At 40.7% G+C, this 26,980-nt stretch overlaps 1 protein-coding gene across 1 annotated transcript in view; it reads right to left on the reverse strand.

Annotated features, from left to right (window-relative positions):
• The window catches only part of hfm1 (helicase for meiosis 1), a 116,193-nt gene that overhangs the window by 63,800 nt on the left and 25,413 nt on the right, over nt 1–26,980 (reverse strand). Inside the window, exons 7-17 of the mRNA XM_078219215.1 lie at nt 24,082–24,233; nt 21,327–21,404; nt 20,945–21,103; nt 20,633–20,833; nt 20,454–20,542; nt 18,275–18,318; nt 18,089–18,190; nt 16,535–16,680; nt 7,941–8,035; nt 2,727–2,860; nt 1,393–1,440 (exon numbers count right to left, since the gene is read on the reverse strand). Of these exons, the coding sequence (XP_078075341.1) occupies nt 1,393–1,440; nt 2,727–2,860; nt 7,941–8,035; nt 16,535–16,680; nt 18,089–18,190; nt 18,275–18,318; nt 20,454–20,542; nt 20,633–20,833; nt 20,945–21,103; nt 21,327–21,404; nt 24,082–24,233 (1,248 nt within the window). The remainder of the gene's footprint in view (nt 1–1,392; nt 1,441–2,726; nt 2,861–7,940; nt 8,036–16,534; nt 16,681–18,088; nt 18,191–18,274; nt 18,319–20,453; nt 20,543–20,632; nt 20,834–20,944; nt 21,104–21,326; nt 21,405–24,081; nt 24,234–26,980) is intronic.

The raw sequence follows: 26,980 nt of genomic DNA on the forward strand, positions 1-26,980 counted from the left end.
CTTAAATCTAGGCCAATCTCTTCTCATGATGGAAAAAACAGAAGTTGTTGTGTACTTTAGCCTCCTGCATAGTGCCAGGAAATGACACGGTTGGCTATTGTGATATTTAAGAAAGGACTTGCTTTTATATACTTCCCTTCATGACCTCAGGATGTCCCAAAGCACTTCACAGCCAATGAAGTACCTTTAAATAACAGTCATTGTTGTAGTGTAGGAAGCACAACTTCCTCACTACTGCACTGAAGTGTCAACCAGGTTAGGTATTCAAATCTCTGGAGTGGGACTTGAATGTATATTCTGACTCAATGGCACAAGTGCTACCATTGAGCCAAGGCTGCTACATGTATCAACAAACCACAACAACCACAACAGATTACAACATGAATCTATTTTTTTAAAAATCACTTACATATAAAATGGCTAACTTTATTTCCTGCCAACTAATTAACTGTCAGCACTAAATTACGTCAAATAACAGAATTTCTGAAAAGCAAGATACATTTCTTAATTGTTATTTAAGGAATGACAGATCTATGGAAAGAACTCTGACTTGAATGGAAAGGAAAAGGAAAATTGGGCAGGTATAACAGGCTGCTGATCCGATCTGGTCAGTTTTACACCCTTAAGTTGCAAGTGATATTTGTTTCAAGTATTCCAAGTTGGTAAAAAGACTGCTTTCACATGTTTCAATTAAAAAGGATCAAAATTACATAACGATCCGTCCGCAAGCAGGACCCAGACCTTCCTGTGGCTTGCCACTTCAACACAGCAACCTGCTCTCCTGTCCACATGTCCGTCCTTGGCCTTTTGCAATGTTCCAGCGAACCCCAACGCAAACTGGGGGAACAGCACTTCATCTTCTGATTGGGCATGTTACAGCCTTCTGGACTGAACATTGAGTTCAACAACTTCAGAGCATGAACTCTCTCCTCCACCTTCACCCCATTTCCATTTATTTTAATTCATTTTGTTTCATCTCATTCATCCATTTCATCATCCTTCTTTCTCACCTCCATTTTTCCACTTTCCATTCCAGCTCTCATTCTTGTCCCCTCCCCCCCTTCAGGGCAACTGCCCCATTCCTCAGGCCGTCCTTTAACAATCTGTACCTCTGTTCTGCCATTCAGGCACTCTGATCACTTAATGGACACTTTTAGCACCTTCTCAGCCTTCTGTATCCTCATTTACATTCCCTTCCCCACCCTCATAGTATAAATCTCTGCTGATTCTCTTTGCTCTCAGCTCTGACGAAGGGTTGTCTGGACTCAGCGTTGCCGCTATTCTCTCTCCACAGATGCTGTCAGACCTGCTGAGATTTTTCAACATTTTCTGTTTTTGTTTCAGATTCCAGCATCCTCAGTCTTTTGCTTTTATTAAAAATAACATAAGTACCTTGCAACTTTGCTTCAATTCCAGCTCTGTCAAGTCCAGTAGCAAAACCTCAAAAAAAAATAGAGGTTATGTTTAAAATCATTGCATTCCTTGATGATTTTAAATATTATTTATTAGTTTTCTATGTATGTCATAAGGAATAGGATCATGGATCATAAGAAGAAAAGGTCGGCCATTCCACTTACTCTACTACTGTATCACAGTTATTAACTACTTTTTAGTCCTCCGCCTGAAGGCAGGTCCAATCCACAGCTCCACAACGGGTATAGGAAGATCTTGAATCATCCCAACTGGAACAGGGTTAATAACTAGTAGAACATCATTAAAATTTATTGGGATTAATCTTAGTTATATATTAGTTTAATGTATTAATTTGAGATTTATTAATCTGTTACTTTAACAATTATATTAATGTATTATTAAAAATAAAATGATATCACCTCTTTATGAATTCAGCCTTCACTGTGATTCTAGTTATATGAATCGCCCCTACTCCACTGTATACAAAGCCATTGCTTGACAAGAGTGTGAAAAATTCCAAATTATGTTTATTGGGCCAACAGATGAGGAATAATTTATATTTTGGACAATTCTTTTGTGCTCATCATGATCAGAGTCAATAGTATGGTGATATGGAATACTCTTCCATGTCATGCATCCTCTCTTGACAGTCCCAGATCCAGTATACCATGGGCTGGATGAGAATAAGATTCCTGCTTATTATCTTAAAGTAGATCAATTGCAACTTCAGAATAATATCACCTTTCTATCAAAATTATCTCTTCCATTTCTCGCAACAAGCATTTCTATTGCCTTTCTGCATTCTGGGAAATTTCTTTATATCCATTACAAATTAGGCTGAGATTTTCCATTGTGTACTGGATCGTGACAACAGGCAGAAACAGAAATTTAATCTCTTGAATCTGGATTAGGTATGAACACCTAATCCAGATTCATGATCTGGGGTGGCACCATGGCACAGTGGTTAGCACCGCTGCCTCTCAGCACCAGGGACCCAGGTTCGATTCCCGGCTTGGGTCACTGTCTGTGCAGAGTCTGCATGTCTGCCCGGTGTCTGTGTGGGTTTCCTCCGGGTGCTCCAGTTTTCTCCCACAGTCCGAAAGACGTGCTGGTTAGGTGCATTGACCATGCTAAATTCTCCCTCAGTGTACCTGAACAGATGCTGGAGTGTGGCGACTAGGGGATTTTCACGGTAACTTCATTGCAGTGTTAATGTAAGCCGACTTGTGACACTAATAAATAAACTTAAACATACACAAGTCCAATAAGTGTTGTAATCTAATGTGCCACTGTTAGGAAGCATTCATTCTTACCATAGTGGTTTGGATTTTTAAGAGCTCTTATGTAAAGAAATGTTGATCGTATCCACTCCAAAGCAACATTGACATCAGTGATGGTGTTCAGTATTATCTCTGCATTCAAATGTTCAACAAGATGCTTGTGCAAACTACCAACAGAAACAAGTGTGAGAATTCAAAAATTCACATTGTTATCTAGCACTTGCGGACAAAACCTCTGGAAATATTTTTTATTAGTTTTATTCAGGAAATCTAAAACCATAAGATAGATATACAATGGGTTACCAAAATATACAAACTTGCAAGTGACATTCAACCACCAACAGTATCTTAGTCTTCTGTCCACTTTCCATTTATCTTTTGTTATTTGTTCAATCCCTCCATTAAGGTACCTAGTCTCCATCGGCTCTTTCGCACAATGAAATAGTTGGAAGTTAGCAACTACAAGATTTCACTTTTAACAAATCACTCCACTACGGCAAACACTGGTTTGTGAAACACTGCAACAGCACATTGCTCAATTACATTGCATTTCTTCTCCTTATTTATTTCTCATTTATAAGATAAGAAAGGTTTTGGTGGCATTGCTTATAGTCAGAGAAGCAACACGAAAAGCTGTGTGGACTATTCTCCCATCTAGTGGGTAGGAAGTGAGCATGAGCCAGGAATAATTACATGGAGGTATATGTGAAGAAGGTTTTAGGCTAGAGGCAATATATCATTGGAAATGACTAACCCAAGTCTGAATTGAAAAGGAAGACAGGTAAGCTAGGGTTTTTCAGCATGGAATACAGAGCTGATCTTAAAATGTATTTATTTATTAGTCACAAGTAAAGCTTACATTAACGCTGCAATGAAGCTACTGTGAAATTCCCCTTATAGAGGTATAGAAGTTTATTAAGATAGTAAAAGTTTAATCCAGAATATAACTTAAAATTAAAGTATGGGAGTGGAATTAGGAGACAATTCAAGTAGGTAAATGGTAAGGAAAAAAATTCAGTGATCAATACATGACATAAAATTCGCCATAGAGGAAGAGCCCTTGATCAGAATTTTACAGGTGGCAAGGTTCCCACCTGGTTCCCACCTGAAAACTCTCAAAGGAGCATTAATTGGCTGCAGATTAGCCCTTCGCTCTCTTTCATGGGAGACAGTCCATGTCAGACAGCTGCTGGCCAAACTGATTGGCTGGCAGATCTGTAATCCCAGCAGGGTCAACATGAACAGTGGCCATTGCTAGCTCTATCGCAGTCCCCAAATTCTAAGTCCTAGAGTCAGGATGGAACAAGGTATGAGAGTCTTGACGTGGGGAGAGTAAAATTCTGCCCCTGGATTTGTTTACGAAACAATTAGATGCTGGTAGATTAACTGCAAGTGCTGTGTAACTGCAAGAACTGCAAATTCCAGAGGCCTAAGCAGGGAGGTAGAAGCTATTCACTGCCAGCAGCTGAAATAATTAATTAAAGAAACTGGCTTGAACTGATCTTTGCTGCATCTAGACTCAGCTAGTCTCTTTGTTGACAACATACAAATTCAGACATTTTCAGTGTGACCAGCACTGGAGTGTGACCTCAATAGAGTGAGAGAGTTTGGTGAGCTGAGGAAAGAGTTATTCCTTTTTTTTCTAACATTTTCACTCTGTAGGAATTGGTTCTTGCTCTACTACAGGGGAATCATAGAATCCCTACTGTGCAGAAGGAGGCCATTCGGCCCATCGAGTCTGCACCGACTCTCCAACAGAGCATCTTTATCAGGCCCTGTCCTTGTAATGCCACATATTTACCGTGTGAATTCCCTTGATCCAAATATCTTGGGACACTAAGGGACAATTTAGCATGACAAATCAACCTAACCCACACATCTTTGGATTTTGGGAGGAAACTGGAGCACCCAGAGGAAACCCACACAGACACGGGGAGAATGTGCAGACTCTGCATAGGCAGTCATCCTAGGCCGGAATTGAACCCTGGTCCCTAGCGCTGTGAGACAGCAGTGCTAACCACTGTGCCACCAAGCTGGAAGGAGTGAGCTGTTTAGTGAATATCAGGTGAGTGATTAAACTTGGTTCTCTTCCTAAGGTCTGAAATAGTACAAGAATTTATGATAAGATTAATAAAAGAAAATAAATAATTGAATAAAATAATTAAGTAATAATTAAAACACATAAAGATGGACAGGCGATGTGTCAAGGTTGCAGTATGCGGGAGCTCATGAATATCAGTGTTATCCAGGGCGAGCACGTCTGCAGTAAGTGTCTGCAGCTTGAGGAGCTTCAGTTCAGAGTCATTGAGCTGGAGGCTGAGATAAGGAGACTATCGGCCAGTGGCTCTGACATCCATCATTATGAAGTGCTTCAGAAGGCTAGTCATGGCACGAATCAATTCCAGCCTCCCGGACTACCTGGATCCACTACAGTTTGCCTACCGCTGCAACAGGTCCACAGCAGACGCCATCTCCCTGGCCCTGCACTCAACCCTGAAACACCTAAATAACAAGGACACTTATGTCAGACTCCTATTTATTGACTACAGCTCAGCCTTCAACACTATTTATCCCACGAAACTCATCTCCAAACTCCGTGGCCTGGGCCTCAGCACCTCCCTTTGCGACTGGATCTTGAACTTCCTAACTCACAGACCACAGTCAGTAAGGATAGGCAACAACACCTCCTCCACGATCATCCTCAACATCAGTGCCCACAAGGCTGTGTTCTCAGCCCCCTACTATACTCCTTATACACCTATGACTGTGTGGCCAAATTCCCCTCCAATTCGATTTTCAAGTTTGCTGACGACACCACCGTAGTGGGTCGGATCTCAAACAATGACGAGACAGAGTACAGGAATGAGATAGAGAATCTGGTGAACTGGTGCGGCAACAATAATCTCTCCCTCAATGTCAACAAAACGAAGGAGATTGTCATCGACTTCAGGAAGCGTAAAGGAGAACATGCCCCTGTCTACATCAATGGGGACGAAGTAGAAAGGGTTGAGAGCTTCAAGTTTTTAGGTGTCCAGATCACCAACACAACCCTGTTCTGGTCCCCCAATGCCGACACTGTAGTTAAGAAAGCCCACCAATGCCTCTCAGAAGACTAAGGAAATTTGGCACGTCAGCTACGACTCTCACCAACTTTTACAGATGCACCATAGAAAGCATTCTTTCTGGTTGTATCACAGCTTGGTATGGCTCCTGCTCTGCCCAAGACCACAAGGAACTACAAAAGGTCGTGAATGTAGCCCAATGCATCATGCAAACCAGCCTCCCATCCATTGACTCTGTCTACACTTCCTGCTGCCTCGGCAAAGCAGCCAGCATAATTACGGACCCTACGCACCCCAGGCGTTCTCTCTTTCACCTTCTTCCGTCGGGTAAAAGATACAAAAGTCTGAGGTCACGTACCAACCGAAGAAACAGCTTCTTCCCTGCTGCTGTCAGACTTTTCAATGGACCTATCTCGCATTAAGTTGATTTTTCTCTACACCCTAGCTATGACTGTAACACTACATTCAGCATTGTCTCATTTCCTTCTCTATGAATGGTATGCTATGTCTATTTAGCGCGCAAGGAACAATACTTTTCACTGTATGTTAACACGTGACAATAATAAATCAAATCAAATGACACATCAGTTACCTGGGCACTTTGTATCAGGAGGCAGTCAGATCTGTTCTCTGTAGCAAGGAGCGAGTGTCCAGGCATCTATCTAGCCTGCCCGATGCCAGTGTTCGGGATATTTGCTCAGGGCTGGAGAGGAACTTGTAGTGGGAGGTAGAGGGTGCAGTGATTGTGGTCTATGTAGATACCAATGACGTAGGCAGGATGAGGAAGGAGGTTCTGCATAGTCAATTTGAGGAGCTGGGCAGCAAATTAAGTATGATCTCAAAGATAATAATTTCTGAATTATTCCCAGAACCACATGCAAATTGAACTGGGGTGAACACAGTAAGAAGTCTCGCAACACCAGGTTAAAGTCCAACAGGTTTATTGGGTAGCAATAGCTTTCGGAGCATTGCCCCTTCATCAGGCAATTGGCATAGGACAAATAAATGTGTGGTTCAAAAACTGGTGTGGCAGAAGTGCTGACAAAGGGTCATCGAGGAGGTTTAAGGCTCAGAATCTGCAACATCTTTGCCATTTTTAATTCTGATTCACTCAGCTATTTCACCTCCTAATATTGCTCTCCTTGTTTGATGGTTGAATACAATCTTTATGATCCCCTTGACTTCAGTAAAACATTTACATATTTTATATAAGGTTTCATATAGGTTATTTTATTTCACGAGAGTATACATAACCACAAAACAATATTTTGATGCATTGAGGCATTCTAGGCCATGTTCGTTCCATCACCGTGACTACTATCTAATCAGTTAATCTGGGATTTTTAAAAATTTATTTTGATGTAATGAATCATTTTCCTGTCAGTTCTGTCAACGTCATACCATATAGTTAAAGTTAGTTATGTTGCACAGATGCTTAGTTCTGATTATTTGTTTCTGGTGATTGGCTTGCTTAATTTGTTGTTGATACTAAGTTAAAACTCAGTGGAGCTGAAAACAAATCATGAATAGCTCATTGACCACAATTACCACCAACTGAAATCTTGTCTAAAAATAAGTACTCGAAGACTCTAAATCAACTCAGGAATATTTCCGCTTTTCATTCCCTACTATCCTTAATATATTTCTTGTCCAAACTCCTGGCAAGGCTTTGCCCCAAAAAACTGAACCACCCAAAATATAGGGTGGCACGGTGGCAACCACTGCTACCTCACAGCATCAGGGACCTGGGTTCGATTCCGGCCTCGGGTGACTGTGTGGAGGTTGCACATTCTTCCCGTGTCTGCGTGGGTTTCCTCCGGGTGCTCCAGTTTCCTCCCACATTCCAAAGATGTGTGGATTAGGTTGATTGGCCAGGCTAAATTGCCCCTTAGTGTTAGTGTCATCCCTTAAGGAAAATATGTGGGGATAGGGCCTGGGTGGGATTGTTGTCGGTGCAGGCTCGATGGGCCAAATGGCCTCATTCTGCACTGTAGGATTCTATGATGAAAAGCTTTGATTATTCATCTGCCCAGTGTCTCTGCATGTGGGCTACAGAAAAGTGTGTACAAAAGTTAATGTGTTTCAACCTGGAGTAGCATTTTATTTAAAATTACTTCTCCTTTCAAATAATTTTTTGCATGGTTTCTGTATTTGTGGTTTAAACTAATCATATTCATTAAAATACCTGCTTTCTATGGTATGTGTTCCATCTAACATCTGTGTGTACTTCTCCTTTGTTTGGGTTCTTGTCATGATAACTACCGTGGCTGTTGTGTCAAACTGAAAGAAATTACAGAAATATTCAGCAATTTAGAACATTCTTATATTTTTATACATATGCATGCAATATATTGTATGACCTGGATTTTCCTGATCTTATAACAGTAGATTTCTTCTATCCACTGTTTTGACCCTGCTATGATCTCAGCCCAACTCCTGGGATATCTCACAGGTAGATTCCTGCCAGCTTGAGGGTTTGCAAATGTTGTTGGATGTATTTCTGGAGGTTTGCTTATGTGATCTTGATCATGCGACAACTGGTGATGGGATATTTGATCACGTGGCCATCTTCAGGATGACCCTCTTTAGAATTGATAAATTATTTAAAAATCTTCTGCAGGCTGCACAAAACTTACTACCAGGGTTGCCAACCCTGGCTGGACATATTCCAGGAGAAGTCAGTGGAAGTGATGTCATGGAAAGTTGGCAGGTTCTGAGAGAGCACAAGAGAGGAAAATAAGCCAACTTTAATTAGGCAAATGGGATGAATTTGCAGCGAGGATGAATAGTGATTAAAGTTTAGAGGAAAAAAGGTTTTGCTCACTCTTAAGGGGCTCAATGTCAAGATCGGAAGCCATGGTTTCAAGCTAGAATATTAAAAGCTGCTAAAATTGCGAACAATTTTTTTCTCTCCCCTTCTCTATTTTTAATGAACTGAAGTGATTCGAATACCGACTCGCCGCATCGCACTTGGAGTAATGCTCATTGCTCATGTTGATTCCTTGTGAAATTCAAACCCCACCAATCCCATTGCATCCCACTAAAATCCCAGCCAATCCTGCCTTTTGTTTTGGTTTAAGGTTTGAATTTGATTGTGGGTGCTACACTGGATGTTACGTCACGGTGTGGCAATGCCTCATGATGGCAGCTGACATTTCTTCTCCTTCTTGGCTGCCTGCTGATGACAAATTATAGGACTGATTTGGCCAATGGAAGATTGATGCTGATTCCAGTAGATTCCTGGCCATTCCAGGAGGGTTCACAACTCTACTTACTACTCAAATTCTGGTCACTCTTTCCTTTCAACACTAGTACTTTAATAAATGTTTGCACTGTTGCTCTTCCATAGCTTTCCTGGAACTTTGTGAGAAATATAGCAGAAGATTTTGTAAACTTGTTTAACATTTTACTACAAAAAACAGCTACAGGTTTGCTTTCCCACTACTGTCTCCTTGAAGGTTCCTTATGAAACTAATTAACCCTGTACATAAAACAAAAAACACTTCTTAAAAACAATTCTTGGGAAGAATCAATATGTTACAATACAAGGATCATCACATTGATTCAAGGAAATATCACTTTACCAAATGCCACAACTTACCATAAGCAGTGCTGAATATCAACTGATGAATATCATTTCATCCCTCACAAGCATAAATGCAATTGAATTACCCCAAGAAGTACAATTAACTTCTTAATACAAGCCACCAGCACTGCCCAACAGACAGAGCAAGAGCCTCTTGCATCAGACTGGATTGCTATCATAGCAAAACACAAGTAGAACCATAATTTGTTTTACAAAATCAGATCAGTATCGTCCTTCAGCAGATAAGATAAGGATAGGGTTCGAGGCGACTGAAGGTGAGGAATGAAAAATAAAGACTTGGAATGCCTCTCTCTTTTCCTAATGACTGAAACTTCATGCTGCTGTAAGATATTGTCCCATAATGCCAGCTGCCTATTCTTACTCATAGACTTCAGCTTTTTGAAATAGGTTTTGGGGGTTGATTTTTGAGCAACTATTGGGGGATTTAGTTTTATCCATAAATAGAAGTGCAGAATGTAGCTCTGGCCTATAGCAACATGCAGCTATGAACCACTAGTCAAAAGTACTTTTATCCAAGACTGCTAGTAGAAATGCTGAACAGACCGACATCAGTTCCGGAAGATTCTTAGCTAATCTGGAGTGTTGGCAACCCAAGCCAGTCCTTCCCACTTCTACCCTCCTCCCGCAATATACCCAATGTTAGCTTTCACTTCATTCAATGCCATTCATAACTGAGAGTGGTAACTTGTACAGAGATTCTCTGGGATCCATTTCCTAAGAATCTGTGTGCAGGATATCTTCAGATGAATAGACTATCACAAGATCACTTTGAAATTAAGCACATAAATTTCACATTACATAAATACTTTCAAAAAAATTAGGACCACCCAAGAGTTCCCAACACAACAATTTTATAATCTCAGCCAGGAAGACAAGATGAGTAGAACCAAAGATGATTTAAGCTAAATCTGATCAGTGAGAACGTAATGGGGGAGCAGTGACAATGAAATCTCTCTCCAGCTTTTAGTAACCTACAGTTTTCACACACTGGTTTTGACAGATAGGACTTCCATTAGACTGTGGCGGATTAACTTCTTTTTTATTCATTCATGGGATGTGAGCGTCACTGGCTGGGTCAGCATTTATTGCCCATCACTAATTGCCCATGAACATAAGAACATAAGAAATAGGAGCAGGAGTAGGCCATCTAGCCCCTCGAGCCTGCCCCAACATTCATTAAGATCATGGCTGATCTGAAGTGGATCAGTTCCACTTACCCGCCTGATCCCTATAACCCCTAATTCCCTTACCGATCAGGAATCCATCTATCCGTGATTTAAACATATTCAACGAGGTAGCTTCCACCACTTCAGTGGGCAGAGAATTCCAGAGATTCACCACCCTCTGAGAGAAGTTGTTCCTCCTCAACTCTGTCTTAAACTGACCCCCCTTTATTTTGAGGCTGTGCCCTCTAGTTCTAGTTTCCTTTCTAAGTGGAAAGAATCTCTCCGTCTCTACCCTATACAGCCCCTTCATTATCTTATAGGTCTCTATAAGATCCCCCCTCAGCCTTCTAAATTCCAACGAATACAAACCCAATCTGCTCAGTCTCTCCTCATAATCAACACCCCTCATCTCTGGTATCAACCTGGTGAACCTTCTCTGCACTCCCTCCAAGGCCAATATGTCCTTCCGCAAATAAGGGGACCAATACTGCACACAGTATTCCAGCTGCGGCCTCACCAATGCCCTGTACAGATGCAGCAAGACATCTCTGCTTTTATATTCTATCCCCCTTGCGATATAGGCCAGCATCCCATTTGCCTTCTTGATCACCTGTTGCACCTGCAGACTGGGTTTTTGCGTCTCATGCACAAGGACCTCCAGGTCCCTCTGCACAGCAGCATGTTGTAATTTCTTTTCATTTAGATAATAATCCAATTTGCTATTATTTCTTCCAAAGTGAATAACCTCGCATTTGTTAACGTTATACTCCATCTGCCAGATCCTCGCCCACTCACTCAGCCTGTCCAAATCTCTTTGCAGATCTTCTACGCCCTCCACACGATTCACTTTTCCACTTATCTTTGTGTCGTCTGCAAACTTTGTTACCCTACACTCAGTCCCCTCCTCCAGATCGTCTATATAAATGGTAAATAGTTGAGGCCCCAGTACTGATCCCTGCGGCACGCCACTAGTTACCATCTGCCAACCAGAAAAGCACCCATTTATTCCAACTCTCTGCTTCCTGTCGGATAGCCAATCCCCAATCCACGCTAACACCCTACCCTCAACTCCGTGTGACCCAATCTTCTTCAGCAACCTTTTGTGAGGCAGCTTATCAAAGCCCTTTTGGAAATCTAAAAACACCGCATCCACCGGTTCCCCTCCGTCAACCGCAATAGTCACATCTTCATAAAAATCCAACAAGTTCGTCAAGCACGACTTTCCCCTCATGAATCCATGCTGCGTCTGCTTAATCGAACCATTCTTATCCAGATGGCCTGCTATTTCTTCTTTAATGATGGATTCCAGCATTTTCCCAACTACAGACGTTAAGCTAACCGGCCTGTAGTTATCCGCCTTTTGTCTATTTCCTTTTTTAAACAGCGGCGTAACATTAGCCGTTTTCCAATCCGCCGGCACTACCCCAGAATCCAACGAATTTTGATAAATAACCACTAACGCATCCGCTATTACCTCTGACATTTCTTTCAGTACCCTGGGATGCATTCCATCCAGGCCCGGGGACTTGTCCACCTTCAGTCCCGTTAGTCTACCAAGCACTGCCTCCCTGGTAACATTAATTGTATTGAGTACCTCTCCTCCTACCAACCCTCTATCGTTAATATTCGGTAAACTATTGGTGTCTTCCACTGTGAAGACCGACACAAAAAACTTATTTAAAGTTTCAGCCATTTCCTCATTTCCCACTATTAAATCCCCCCTCTCGTCCTCCAAGGGTCCAACATTCACTCTTGCCACTCTATTCCTTTTTATATATTTGTAAAAGCTTTTACTATCATTTTTTATATTTAGAGCTAGCCTAGCTTCATAACCTATCTTTCCTTTCTTTATCGCTTTCTTAGTCGTTCTTTGTTGTTTCTTAAAGTTTTCCCAATCTTCCGATTCTCCACTATTTTTGGCCACTCTGTACGCATCGGTCTTTAATTTAATACTCTCCTTAATTTCCTTTGTTATCCACGGCTGGTTATCCCTTTTCTTACAGTCCTTCTTTATCACTGGAATATATTGTTGCTGAGTACTGAAAAGGGTCTCCTTAAAAATCCTCCACTGTTCCTCAGCTGTCCTACCTACCAGTCTGCTCTCCCAGTCCACCTTAGCCAATTCAGCCCTCATCCTATCGTACTTCCCTCTGTTCAAACAGAGGACAGTGGTATGGGACCCTACTTTCTCCTCTTCCATTTGTATCAGAAATTCGACCATATTGTGATCACTTGACCTAAGAGGGTCCTTCACAAGAACATCCTTAATTCTACCTAATGAATGGAGAATTTCAAAAGACATTCAACAGTCACCCACATTGCTTGTAGGCCAGACCAGGTAAGGATGGCAGATTTCCTTCCCTCAAGTACATCAGTGAACCAGATGGCTCTCTACAACAATTGAGAATTGTTTCACGGTTGTCCTTAGACTTTTAATTTTAGATTTTTATTGAATTCAAATTTCACCATCTGCCTTGGTGGGATTTGAACTGGGGTCCCCAGAGCATTACAATGGATTACCAGTCCAATAACAATACCACTATGCCACCACCTCCAAACTGGGGTCCCATGATCATGCAGTGTGAAAACTCTGTACTGGCCTATTTTATCTTATATTTTGCTAGATATTTGTATTTAAATGGATCAGAAGATTATGCAAGAATTTCTTGGAGCCCAGGCCTCAAGAATTCATAAACAGCCGTTTTATTAGAGCAACATTTTCTTCTTAAGGGGTTGGGGCAGATGTGAAGACTTGAGCAAAAAGGGGGAACGTAAATATGACATGCAACTCAAAAGGAGGATGCAGGAAAAAAACATTTAGGAGACTCTGCATTAAATTATGGCTGCTCTGTACTGTACTACCATTTACCTGAGGAGCTGGTGGTGTAGTGGAAATATCAACTGGACTCGTAATCCAGAGGCCCAGGGTAATGTTCTAGGGACATGGGTTCATATCCTACCATGGCAGTTAGTGGAATTTAAATTAATTTCATAAATCTGCAATATAAAGCTGGTCTTAGTAACGGGGATCATGATTGTTGTGAAAACCCATGTGTTCATGTCATTTATGTTGCCTTATCAGATCTGTGATTCCAGGTCCACAGCAATGTGGCTGAATATTAACTGCCCAGTTCAAGGGAAATCAGGGATGACCTTGTCAGCAACACTTATATCCCATGGAAAGAACAAAGAAAAAACCTGCTTTTATTCTATATCCTTTGATACCCATAACTAACAAGATATATTGCTCACTTCTGTAGAAGAGTCATATGGACTCAAAGTGTTAACTCTGTTTCTCTCTTCACAGGTGCTGCCAGCACTGCTGAGTTTATCTAGCATGTTCTGTTTTTGTACAAGATACATTGTTCGCAGGTTTGAACATTTTAATTACCCAAAATCCACAACCTTTTGCAGTAAAGTGTTTCAGATTCTAATTGCACTATGTGAAAAATGCTTTCTATATGGCCTAGCTCTAAGTTTAAGATTATTCTCCCTTTTTCTTGAATTCCTCCACCAGAAGGTCTGGTTGATCTGTATCTGCGCTATGATGTAGAGATGCCGGCATTGGACTGGGGTGGGACAGGGCGTAGAAGGTCTGCAGAGAGATTTGGACAGGCTGAGTGAGTGGGCGAGGATCTGGCAGATGGAGTATAATGTTAACAAATGCGAGGTTATTCACTTTGGAAGAAATAATAGCAAATTGGATTATTATCTAAATGGAAAGAAATTACAACATGCTGCTGTGCAGAGGGACCTGGGGTCCTTGTGCATGAGATGCAAAAACCCAGTCTGCAGGTGCAACAGGTGATCAAGAAGGCAAATGGGATGTTGGCCTATATCGCAAGGGGGATAGAATATAAAAGCAGAGATGTCTTGCTGCATCTGTACAGGGCATTGGTGAGGCCGCAGCTGGAATACTGTGTGCAGTATTGGTCCCCTTATTTGCGGAAGGACATATTAGCCTTGGAGAGAGTGCAGAGAAGGTTCACCAGGTTGATACCAGAGATGAGGGGTGTTGATTATGAGGAGAGACTGAGCAGATTGGGGTTGTAATCGTTGGAATTTAGAAGGCTGAGGAGGGATCTTATAGAGACCGATAAGATAATGAAGGGGCTGGATAGGGTAGAGATGGAGAGATTCTTTCCACTTAGAAAGGAAACTAGAACTAGAGGGCACAGCCTCAAAATAAAGGGGGGTCAGTTTAGGACAGAGTTGAGGAGGAACTTCTTCTCTCAGAGGGTGGTGAATCTCTGGAATTCTCTGCCCACTGAAGTGGTGGAGGCTACCTCGTCGAATATGTTTAAATCACAGATAGATGGATTCCTGATCGGTAAGGGAATTAGGGGTTATAGGGATCAGGCAGGTAAGTGGAACTGATCCACTTCAGATCAGCCATGATCTTATTGAATGGCGGGGCAGGCTTGAGGGGCTAGATGGCCTACTCCTGCTCCTACTTCTACTTCTTATGTTCTTAAGTCTCACAACACCAACTCCAATGGGTTAATCTGGAATCACGAGCTTTCGGAGCGCTGCTCCTTCATCAGGTGAGTGGAGAGGTAGGTTTCACAATCACGGCATATACAGACAAAGACACAATTGCAAGATAATGGTTGGAATGCGAGTCTTTTCAGGTAACCAAGTCTTTACAGGTACAGACAATGCGTGTGGAGAGAGGGATAATCACAGGTTAAAGAGGTATGAATTGTCTCAAGCCAGGACAGTTAGTAGGATTTTGTAATCCCAGGCCAAATGGTGGGGTTACATGTAGTGTGACATGAACCTAAGATCCCGATTGAGGCCACCCTCATGCATGTGGCACTCTGCTATCAGTTTCTGCTTGGCGATCCTGTGTTGTTATGTGTCCTGAAGGCCACCTTGGAGACCGCTTACCCGAAGACCCAGTTAAACACCACAAAATCATTTTAAACACCTTGATTAGGTCAATCTTCGAAGCTCAAGGGAATGTAAACCAAGGGTGGGATTTTCCGGTCCCACCCTAAGTCAACTGACCTTTTGCCGGTCTGTCAATTTTCCGTTCCACCCACAATGATTCCTGCAGCAAGTAGGACTGGAAAATCCTACCCCAAGTTGATGGAACCTGTCCTCATAATTTAAGACTTTATACACCAGCATTATTCTGGTAAATCTGCGTTACACCACCACCAAAATCAATACCTCCTTCATGAGGTGTGGTGCCTAAAACTAAATGTAATACTTCAGGTGGGGTATGACTAAGGTTCTGCATAACTGCAACATTAATTCCTCAATTTTGAATTCTAACCTCCTTGAGAAAAAGGCCACAAGTAGCCTTTTTGATTGCATTTTGTACATGTGCATTAGCTTTTAGTGATTCGGTGAGGCGATGGCATTATTGATAGTCTATTAATCCAGAAACTCAGCTCATGCTTTCGGGACTCGGGTTCGAATTCCACCATGACACATAGTGGAATTTGAGTTCAATAAAAAAATCTGGAATTAAGAATCTACTAATGACCATGAAACCATTGTCGATTGTTGGAAAACCCCATCTGGTTCACTAATTTCCTTATGGGGAGGAAATCTGCCGTCCTAACCTGGTCTGGCCTACAGGTGACTCCAGACCCACAACAATGTGATTGACTCTCAAGTGCCCTCTGTACAAGGGATGGGCAGTAAATGCTGGCCAGCCAGCAACACCCGTGTCCCACGAATGAATTTTTAAAAATGGTGTACATGGACTCCACCACAGCTTCTAGTCGCTCCTATTAAGAATACATGACATAATTTATTTCTCAGGTTTAAAGTAGATGACTTAATTCATTGAACTCCATGTGCCTTAGTCTGCCTATGTCACTTTATAAGATTTTTTTTCCCATCTATGCAACTAAGTGTCATCCTCAAATTGGGAGAAATAATTGTCTATTCTTTCATGCAGCTTATTTAGATCTATGGTGAAAAGCTGAGACCTCAGTACATATCCATGGTGAACCATTTGTCAGATCACTTCTATTATTTTATATAATCTACCTGAGGTCGACCAGCTCGGCCCATCATTTGAAGTATATCAGTTTCACAGTATTCTTGAAACATTCCTCCTGCATAATGCATTGTGGATTTAATTACCACTAAGTGGGCTGGCAAGTTTACTCCCATCGCTAGAGTGCTAGTAGTAACTGTAACAAAATGATACCAAAAAAAATGTTAGCCATTGCCTCAAAAATAGTTGACATATGAAATCAAATCAATACATCTTTCGTTTTTTTGCCTGAATGGTAGTACTAAAGATATAAATGAAGAAAGTGTTTTGATGGAGTTAGTATGTATGATTTTCCTGACAGCCTCAGAGCAGGACAGGCATAGCTGCAGCTAATTTTGATCGCCTGCACCAATAAAAGCATTCTTGGCACAAACTGTCCCTGACAGCTAGTACTGGAATACAGGGGAGCAAAATTAAATATAGTCACAGACCTGAGAGTATCCTGTCCAATACTGAACCAAACCATCAAAATTAAAGGCGTTAGATGGTCCTTGGATCTCACGTAAATAATTGTGGTGTGTTGCCAGCATGTGTTGCACCAGCATCTATCATTTCCACAAGCAGCTTGCCCGACTGCAGAATCGAATTTCAGGCTGCCTGAGTCACAGTCAGCAACCCTCAGCTAAGGGGGGACTTGGAGGGGTACTGTCTGCAACTGTCGATTGTGCTTGGGTGGCCCACTCCTGCTTCCTTCAGCTCCAATTTATAATAAACTTACCTATCAATGGCCAGCCATATCACATCTAGAAAACACCTATTCTGATCAAGGGAAGCCAATTGCCCTGTAAAGCCCAAAATTGAGCAACCCTTCATTAGCATATGCAGTAAGGAAGTAATGCCTCTTTTAGACAGCTTAAAAATAGTCCAACACGATTTAGAGTTGGACATTTTTCAGGCGTCCTTGAAGTTCAGGACATTGGTATCCGAAATTGGACCTCGCTGTGTAGTGCTCATTTACCTGATCTATGTATAAACCATTTTTTTAAAAAATTCATTCGTGGGACATGGGCATCACTGGCTGGCCAGCATTTATTGCCCATCCCTAGTTGCCCTTGAGAAGGTGGTGGTGAGCTGCCTTCTTGAATTGCTGTAGTCCATGTGCTGTGGATTGATCCACAATGTCATTAGGAAGGGAATTCCAGGATTTTGACCCAGCGACTGCGAACGAATGACGATATATTTCCAGGTCAGGATGGTGAGTGGTTTAGAACTTGAGTATTGGTTGGATAACTTATATTCAATTCAGTTTTTGAATAGAAGAAAATCTCTTTCTGCACTGTAGGTATTCTAAAATCACATGGCAGTAGATGATAATTTCTAGTAGGTGGTGCTCAGAGTAAGGATCTCTGTTGCAGTCTCTGGGTCTTGCTATCATTCGCCAATATATTGGGCAGGAAAAGGTGCAGATCATGGGGAACATGAGAATTCCTTTCTTGAAACTAAGAAACTATTCAATATAAAACCACATGAAATCAATTTAAACAAAACTAGCCGAACAAGAAAAATAACACCCAATCCCAAAGATGATACAAAATATGACTTACATAGTACTGGTACATCTCCTGCGGTAAAAGCAGCTTCAGTAGCTTTCCTATCGGACAGATCCATACCAGCATGATGAAAACCAACTCCATAAATTAAGAGATCTATTAAAATTCATGTATAAATTTCACTTAATATTAAATACATACATTTCTCCTCTTCAACCATTCAAAATATAAACATCTTACCTCTGAGCTTTGTATCCTTTATCGAGTTTGTGTATTTTTGCAACCTAATGAATTGAAAAAAGTTAGATGTATGAATAAATTCAGAAAATTATTTGTTTAAACCAAGTAAAAAGGTCTTTTTTAAATTCAGGATAATTAAATCTTCAATTCTCTAAGTTACAATGTAATTAGAAAACACATGAGTCATATTAGTCGATAGTATTTCAGATAGAATATTTAGCATTGCATTACCTTTTATAGGAGTTGAACAATCCACCAATCCCACAGTGGCTTTATCCTTCAGAGTTTATGTAAGATTTTCTTCACTCCATTACATTTTTTTAAACCTTATTTTTATAAAATATATCCTCACAAGCATTAAAAAACATTGCTTCTTGTACAAGTTGCTTCACAAATCATTCAGCACACAATATTTTATCTATCTTACATCCAGCCAAAATGAGATGTATGAATGGATTTAGTGTGACAAAAAGTATTTTTTTTACTTCAAGTTTTTTCATGCCAGTTTCTTTTAGTAGCTAACATTTTAGTGTTGTTAAACTAGTCCCAAAGGACAACGTAGAATGATAAGAGACTTCATGCAAACTTTGCCTTTGCTATTTTATCACATCAAAATACGTCACATTGTTGTACTGCAGCTTGAGGTTTCTTTCAAGTTCAATAATTTGCAAGTTCACAGGACCCAAACTCAAGTCTATGGGCCCGATTTTACAATTTTCATTCTAAGTGCTGAATCTGGGCGCAATTCAGATCCGACTTGGAAATCTGCTCTCAGGCACCCCCATTAGCACGCAGCCTGAAAAAAAAATTACGAGTCTGAATTGCGCTGTGGGCGGGGCTTAACGCACCCGAAACGATCAAAGCCCTGAACTGCGCCTGCGCAGTGAGGGAAAAAAATTGAAAAATGCGCCCCTGCCATATCGCTTCCAGACCGCAAAAAGCGGATAAAGCGGCCCAGGAGCGATGGTCCCCACAGACATCGCCCCACCCCCACAACATAACTGTCCCCCTTATCCACCCACACCCCTCGCTACCCAGACCGATCGCGACCCTCTGCCCCCTTTCCCCCCCTACTGATTGCCCAGAGTGGCAGCGGAACCCCCCTGCCCCTGCCCCCCCCCACCCCCCCCCGGCCCGCACCAGAGATCCATCTGGCCTCCCTCCCAGTATATTTCACATACTCACAGCCGAGTACTTTGACAGTTTCATTAATTAAGTGCATGTGCATTATTATAGCTGTGGAATCCCTTCTCTCTGCTGCCTGTACTTGCAAAATCCACTGAGGTACATATCCAGGCCTTTATTGAAGTTGTGTAATGAAACATATAGGTGCATGTACAAATAACCGTTGCTTGATTCAACAACCTTTACAATTGTGTTTAGCAACAGCCAACTTGCAGTAAATTCTAAGAGCTGCATTTCCAAGTTTAGAAGATAATTGGGAAATGGTAATAAGATCATTTCTATTTCTTCTGAACTTGCTGGTGTAGGGGAAAAAAGCAACATTCATAGCAAGTGAAATATAATCTAAGTAGCATTTATAACAGGAATGATCAGAATTAGAAATGTGATGGGATAGAATTAACTCCTCCCTGCCCCCCAGAATGATCTGGCCTCCCTCCCCCCCACCAGACAATGATCTAGTCTCCCCCCTCCCCACCAGACAACGATCTGGCCTCCCTCCCCCTCCCCCCTACCAACAGAGAATGATCTAGCCTCCCCCCCCCACCAAACCAGGCAACGATCGGGCCTCCCTCCTCCCCACCAGAGAATGATCTGGCCCGCCTCCCTCCCTACCCCCCACCACCGATCTGAGTCAGAGAGCCGTTGGAAGCTCTGAACTTACCTCTTCAGAAGCTGGAGCGCCCGAAACAGATCTTTGCCGAGTAGGTCAGTTTCGCGCCGAATCTGGGCACGCGAACGCGATGGTAAAGGTGGAAATGTTGGTAAAGTTGGGCGGGCAGCCCATTAATTCAATTTAAATGCATGCAAATGCATTTAAATCGCCGTTGCGCCCATTTCAGGCACGAATCGGATCACGGCCATTTTCAGGCCTTGGTAAAGTGGGCATCTATGCAGACGCGGGCGTGGATTATGTTAATGGCCTCACAGCCTTTTATCAAGTTTTTGCGTAAAATCGGGCCCTATATTTCAAAATGATTCAAGAGAAAAATATTACCTTTGCTTATGTTCCGTGGTCATGACAAATTTGGCATCCTTTGCAAGTATGGATGCAGCCTGTTGCACACCTTTCCTTGTAGCACAAAACTGAAAGGTAATTTTTAAACTGTTAAATAACACATTAGTAATTATTGGTAAAAGAACTAAAAAGTGAATCAGAATTAGAATAATAAATACCACGAGAGCAGGTTTCTGCTCAGAGTATGTCTGTATAACGCTAGCCATTCTGTAATGAAGAGATAAGTCAAACTTGAATTCAGTTTGAGTATTGGAGCAAGGAAATCCAAGAACAACCTTGCGGAGCTTTACTGGTCGATAATTTTCATCTATTTTCATGGAAATTCCTGGTCCTTTACCATCAGATAACCATTCTGCAATCTTAGGAAGTAGAACAAAAGATGCACAAATATAGTAAAACGTTCATGGACAACATGCAAAACTTTATTTATGGCACATTAATTTTATCTGGTGTGATGTGTATACACTTACATCCTTAACATTAGGAATTGTTGCGGAAACTGCTACAAATCTCAACGTTTTATCATCAGGTTGATTAGACACACGTGAAACAGCTAACTGAACCGTTTTCATTCTGCTAACTACAACTTCAAGGGTTGCACCACGACATTCATCTTTCACAACATGTACCTAGAATAATAAGTAATTGTCACTTCAAATTGTAAAAGATAGCACTGAAAATCCAATGGGAACAAAATAACATGCATTTTCTTCAAACATCTTTGCATTCTGAACGTCCACAATTCCTCAGAAGTAAAAACATTGCTAATCCAGTCAAAAAACAGCAAATTATGTCACAATCCACCGACTTATAAAAACTACAGAATCTACTAGATGAGATAGAGATCTTTACCTCATCGATGAGGAAAAGCCTTACAAGCTGCACCAACGAGTTATCTCTCCATTTTCTGGTCATGGTGTCCCATTTTTCCTTAGAAAAAAATATTTAGGGTGTGAGCTCAAAGAGCACCCTTCCATATAAAATAATATTATTCCATATAAAGTATATTATAACTTTTGATCAGAACAGTTATAACCATCTTGGAGTACAATTAATTTTGTCAAATGTTTGCAAACAGTTTCTCACAAAAGATTATTGACCCAAAACATTGGCCGGGATTTTCCAACCCCATCGCAGCAGGTTCCCCCGTGACGGATGTAGCACCAGAAGATCCCATTCGTGGCTGTGCTCAGAAAACCCCAGCCATTAACTCTCGTTTCTCTTTCCACACCTGCTGAATATTTCCGACAGTTTCTGCTTTTATTTCAGATTTCCAGCATTCACAGTATTTCATTTTCTCATTATTCCATGCCTCAACAAAATATACTTTACAACTAGGAAATGTAAACACCATATTGACATTGACAGTATGTATAAATTGTATTAAGAAACACGAGACTTCTAATTTAGTTAAATTTACAAACATTTGCTTGCAGGTGTTCTGTTGTACTATTTTGTTCTGAGCCAAGGTGATGGGGAGGCGATAGCCGAGTGGTATTATCGCTATACTATTAATCCAGAAACTCAGCTAATGTTTTCGGACCCAGGTTTGAATTCCGTCACAGCAGGTGGTGGAATTTGAATTAGATAAAAAATATCTGGAATTAAGAATCTACTGATAACTATGAAACCATTGTCAATTGTCAGAAAAATCCATCTGGTTCATTAATGTCCTTTAAGGAAGGAAATCTGCCATCCTTACCTGATCTGACCTACATGTGACTCCAGAGTCACAGCAATGTGGTTGACCTTCAGCTGCCCTCCAAGGGCAACTAAGGATGGGCAATAAATGCCCCAGTCAGCGACACCCATGTCTCACGAATGAATAAAAAACAGCAGAGATTTATGAAATACTGATGTCAAAATCAGTGTGGTCAATGGGCCTTAATGGCACTGATTGCTGTGGGAGGTCAGCAAACAAATAGCAGAAACTCTGACCACAATCTTTCAAATATCCTTGGAGTTGTGCCAGAGGACTGGAAGGTTGTCAATATTACACTTCTGTTTGTAAAGTATGAATGGGATAAAGCACGTAACTATAGTTAATCTAACGTGGATAGAGGGTATGCTTCCAGCTGCCATAATATGAAGTAAAATTGATACTCGCCAAACACAGGCTAATCAAGGACAAATTTAAGAGATCTCTTTGAGAAAATGATAAATTGGATTCATAATGGAAAGATTGAAGATATTTCAAAGGTGTTTCAAAAGGTGTCATTCAGGAAACTTGTTGATAAAATGAAAGGAAATGTGCCGTAATGGATAAGCATTTGATTGAAGGACACCAAAGAAAGAATGTGGTCCATCGACATTTTCAAACTGGGGGGCCTAAACACTGTTATTCACCAGGGATCAGCATTGGCTCCATTGCTCTGCTCAATATAAACATGTATATAAGTAATCTGGACTTGGTTCTACAGAAATACAATTCTTTTAAAGTTGATAAAATTGCAAAGAAAAAATATGTGGGATGCCAGGTTTTATGAATGGCAGCACAGAGTACAAAAATAAAGAAGTAATGCTGAGCCGATACAACTCATTGATTAGCTTTTGGCTAAAATATTGGCTAAAATCTTCTGTCTTCATTCGTGTCTGGGATTTTCCGGTGCTGCTGAAAATGAATGGAGTTTTGGCTGAAACGTCAAATTTTCCGTTCTCGCTCACAATGGGCCCCACCATGGATTAGATCAGAGAATGCCCCCCATCGTGTCCAATTTCAGGTCTCCTTATTTGCAAAAGATGCCAGGGGCATGGGAAGGGTGCAGAAGGAATTCACTATGATGTTGCCAAGGATGAGAGGCTTTGTCTTATGGAGACTGGAGAAACTGGGCCTCTTGTCATTATGTAAAGAAGGTTAAGAGGAGATCTAATAAAAGTTTCAAATTAGGAGAAGTAATCTGGAAGAAACTATTTCCGGTCAGCAACTATACTTAAGATTACCAAAAAATGGAGGAGGTTAAGATTTGTTTTGTTTCAGTTATTAGGATATGGAATGTCCAACCAGAAACCATGGTAGATGCATGAAATATAAAAAAATAAATACTTGAAAGGAAAAAAACAGGTACAGAGCAAGTCTGGTGAATGGTGTGTGTGGATGGTTCCTATAGAGAGTCAGCAAATGGGCTGAGCAACTCCTTTCTATGCTGCAAATTTCAATGGTTCATTAATGGCATTCTTGCATTTCTAGAGATTCCTGTAAGTGTTATTTGCTATGAACAACATTACTCTCTTGTCCAGAAATGCTGTAACCATATTTCAAAATACAAACTAGAATCCTCTTAATGTGAAAATGGTAATAGTGAGAGTGTTTTCTTTATCAGATATTGTCCCATTTCATTACCATTTCAAAAGCACTTAATTAACTGTGATGTGCTTTGAGATGTCCTGATCCCATGAAAAGCACTACATAAATGCAAGTTCTTTCTTTATTTAACAGTAATGAATGCTGAGAAATAAACTGGTATTTTAACATTCCACTAAAATAAACTTTCTCAAAACAGTTGCTGATTCCAACAGTTGCTGATACTCCTCCTTTAGTGTACACAACACTTTTATATTTTTTACTGTTTGTACTGTTTAATCTGAATTGTTCAGGGCAGATACCTACAGGAGTAGTTATGATAATGTGGGCATCTTGAATCTCAAAATAGTCATCCATCTCTGTGTCTCCAGTGAGCTCTTTGCAGTTCAGTCCAATAGGTCCAAACTTTTCCTTCCAATCATCATGTCGCTGATTACATAAAGCTTTGATTGGAGCCACTTAGGAAATGAAAGATAGCATCACTTATCTTAAAGGAAAGTCATGGAAGCAAATTGGTTAAGTTTCCTCTAAAATTAACAGATGAAGAACAATAAGCTTATTGCTCACTGTACATTACTGTATCCACTTTGTAGCTCAGTATTATTCTCCAAATTCTCCCCATGTCTGCGTGGGTTTCCTCTGGGTGCTCTGGTTTCCTCTCACAGTCCAAAGATGTGCAGGTTAGGTGCATTGGCCATGTCAAGTTCTCCCTCACTGTACCCGAAAAGACGCCGTGGCGACTGGGTGATTTTCACAGTAACTTCATTACTATGTGAACGTAAGCCTACTTGTGACTAATAAATAAACTTTACTTTTACAAATGGTCTTCTTAACCCTGCTCTTAACAAGTGCCAAAAGGAACAACTTTAATTACTTATGCTGTTATAAAAATGGCTAAGTTATAAGCTGTCAGGGTAATGTATTCACTGCAAGAAATGTGGACAAAACTATTTCAACATTTGTTTAATAGAATATAAAAATTTACTTCAGACTGGTGTATTGTACCATTGTCATATGTTACGGCATAATAGGAAACAATAGATTCAGGTCAAAGAGACAAGTTCTTAACTTCAGCCACATAATTTAAGGGCAATGATTTATAAAAACTATGTTTGCAGGGTGGAGGGACATTTATTAAGAATGGCAGGTGATTCAACCTAGCCTCCTTGCAATCTTCTTTTGCCAGCTGGTTGAAGAGCTCGTATTTGACAAAATCTTAAAGCAAGTTACCAAGTCACTTTTTGAAGCATGTAATGGAACCTCACAGAGAGGGAAAGTAAATAATTTGAATGGAGAGTGATGATATATACAAGTAAAACTAGCTTACAAATTTGACGTCAATTTCAGTGTGGCTTGCAACTTAGACTTGTAATCTGATCAAAGGATTAAACATGAAAGTCATCAGACTGCATTTTTCAACAAGCTTAACTGAGTCTTTAATGTATATTATTTTAATTAAAGCTCTTTACCAAACTATAATAACTTTTGAGTTAACATCCACATTGTTGAGATAACATCCATATTAATATATAACTCTGCATTCAGGCTTTGAAACTCTGCTGTTTCTCATCAGTGTACAAATGCAAGTAATAGTTTAAATAACATTAACTTGTATTTTAATTGCAGCTTTACCCGGTTGGGAATAAATGGTTTAATGCCACCTATAAATAGCATCTTGAAGACCGGAGCAAAAATGCGATCAGCATTTGCATGCTAATATTGCACAGGATAATGTAAAACCCTTCATCATGTTAACAAGAATCGTTTTACCCACGTAGATGTCCAGGCACACATAAAACAATATTTAAATCAACTACTTTTACAAGAGACTCAGTTAAAAAATAACCAAAAATCAGAAACTGTATCACATACATCTAAGTAAAGTTTATTTATCAGTCACAAGTAAGGTTTACATTAACACTGCAATGAAGTTATTGTGAAATTCCCCTAGTCGCCACACTCTGGCACCTGTTCGGGTCAATGCACCTAACCAGCATGTCTTTCAGAATGTGGGAGGAAACCAGAGCACCCGAGGAAACCCATGCAGACACGGGGAGAATGTGTAAACTCCACACAGACAGTGACTCAAGCCGGGAATCGTTACCGCTATGAAGCAGCAGCACTAACCACTGTGCTACCGTGCCGCACATATAAAACAATATTTAAAGCAACTACTTTTACAGGAGACTCAGTTAAAAAATAACCAAAATCAGAAACAGAATCACATCATCTTTACAGGGCAGAATGAGGCCATTTGGCCCATCGAGTCTGCATTGTCTCACTGAAAGAGCATTCTACATAGTCCCACTCCCCTGCCATATCCCTGTAACCTTGCACATTCTTTCTTTTCAGATAGCAATTCAATTCCCTTTTGAATACCTCGATCAAACCTGCTTCCACCACCCTTGCAGGAAGTTTTTCCAGTCTCCAGCCACCCTCTGGGGAATTTGTTTTTCTCACATTACTTTTACTCCTTTTGCCAATTGCTTTGAACCTGTGCCTTCTTGTGTCATCTTCCTGTCACTCAACCAATTTCTTATCCAAGTGTTTGCTTTCCCCTTTATTCCCTGAGCTAGAATTTTGTTCACAAGTCTGTTGTATGGCACTGTATCAAATGCCTTTTTAAATATCCATGCACATCAACAGTGTTGTCCTTATCAACCTTTGACAGTTCAACGGTATCAACAGTTGATTTCTTCTGCAACCTGCAGTGATGGAATAAATGTAAGTGAGGATCTCTGTTCATGGTTAAATGAATTCCAGGAAAGAACCATTTATTGTTTTGATAGTAGTAGTGGTTAGTTTAAATCCTTGTCCACAAGATTGTGGGTTCAATCCATTTCAGGATCTCAGCACGTAATTGAGAGTGATTTGCCGGTTCAGTACCAAAGGAGATATGCATTGTTCAAGGTGCCATCTTTCAGTGATGTTAATCTGAGACCCATCTGACAGTTCAGGTGGGTTTTAAAGATCCCATGGGACTTTATGTTATTCTGTTCTCGCCAGCATTTCTCTATCAATGAATACTTGTGAAAACAGATTAACTAGTCATTCAGCCTACTGCTATTTGTGGGAACTTCTGGTGTGCGAAATGGATACTGTATTAACCTACAAAACAATCCCTATGCCTCAGAATAACAAGTGTGATGAACTTTGAGATCTAGTTTAGACGTCAAATAATGTACTTTACTAATACAAATGATTC

This window comes from Mustelus asterias, chromosome 8, assembly GCF_964213995.1.
Source record: "Mustelus asterias chromosome 8, sMusAst1.hap1.1, whole genome shotgun sequence".
Classification (NCBI taxonomy): domain Eukaryota; kingdom Metazoa; phylum Chordata; class Chondrichthyes; order Carcharhiniformes; family Triakidae; genus Mustelus; species Mustelus asterias.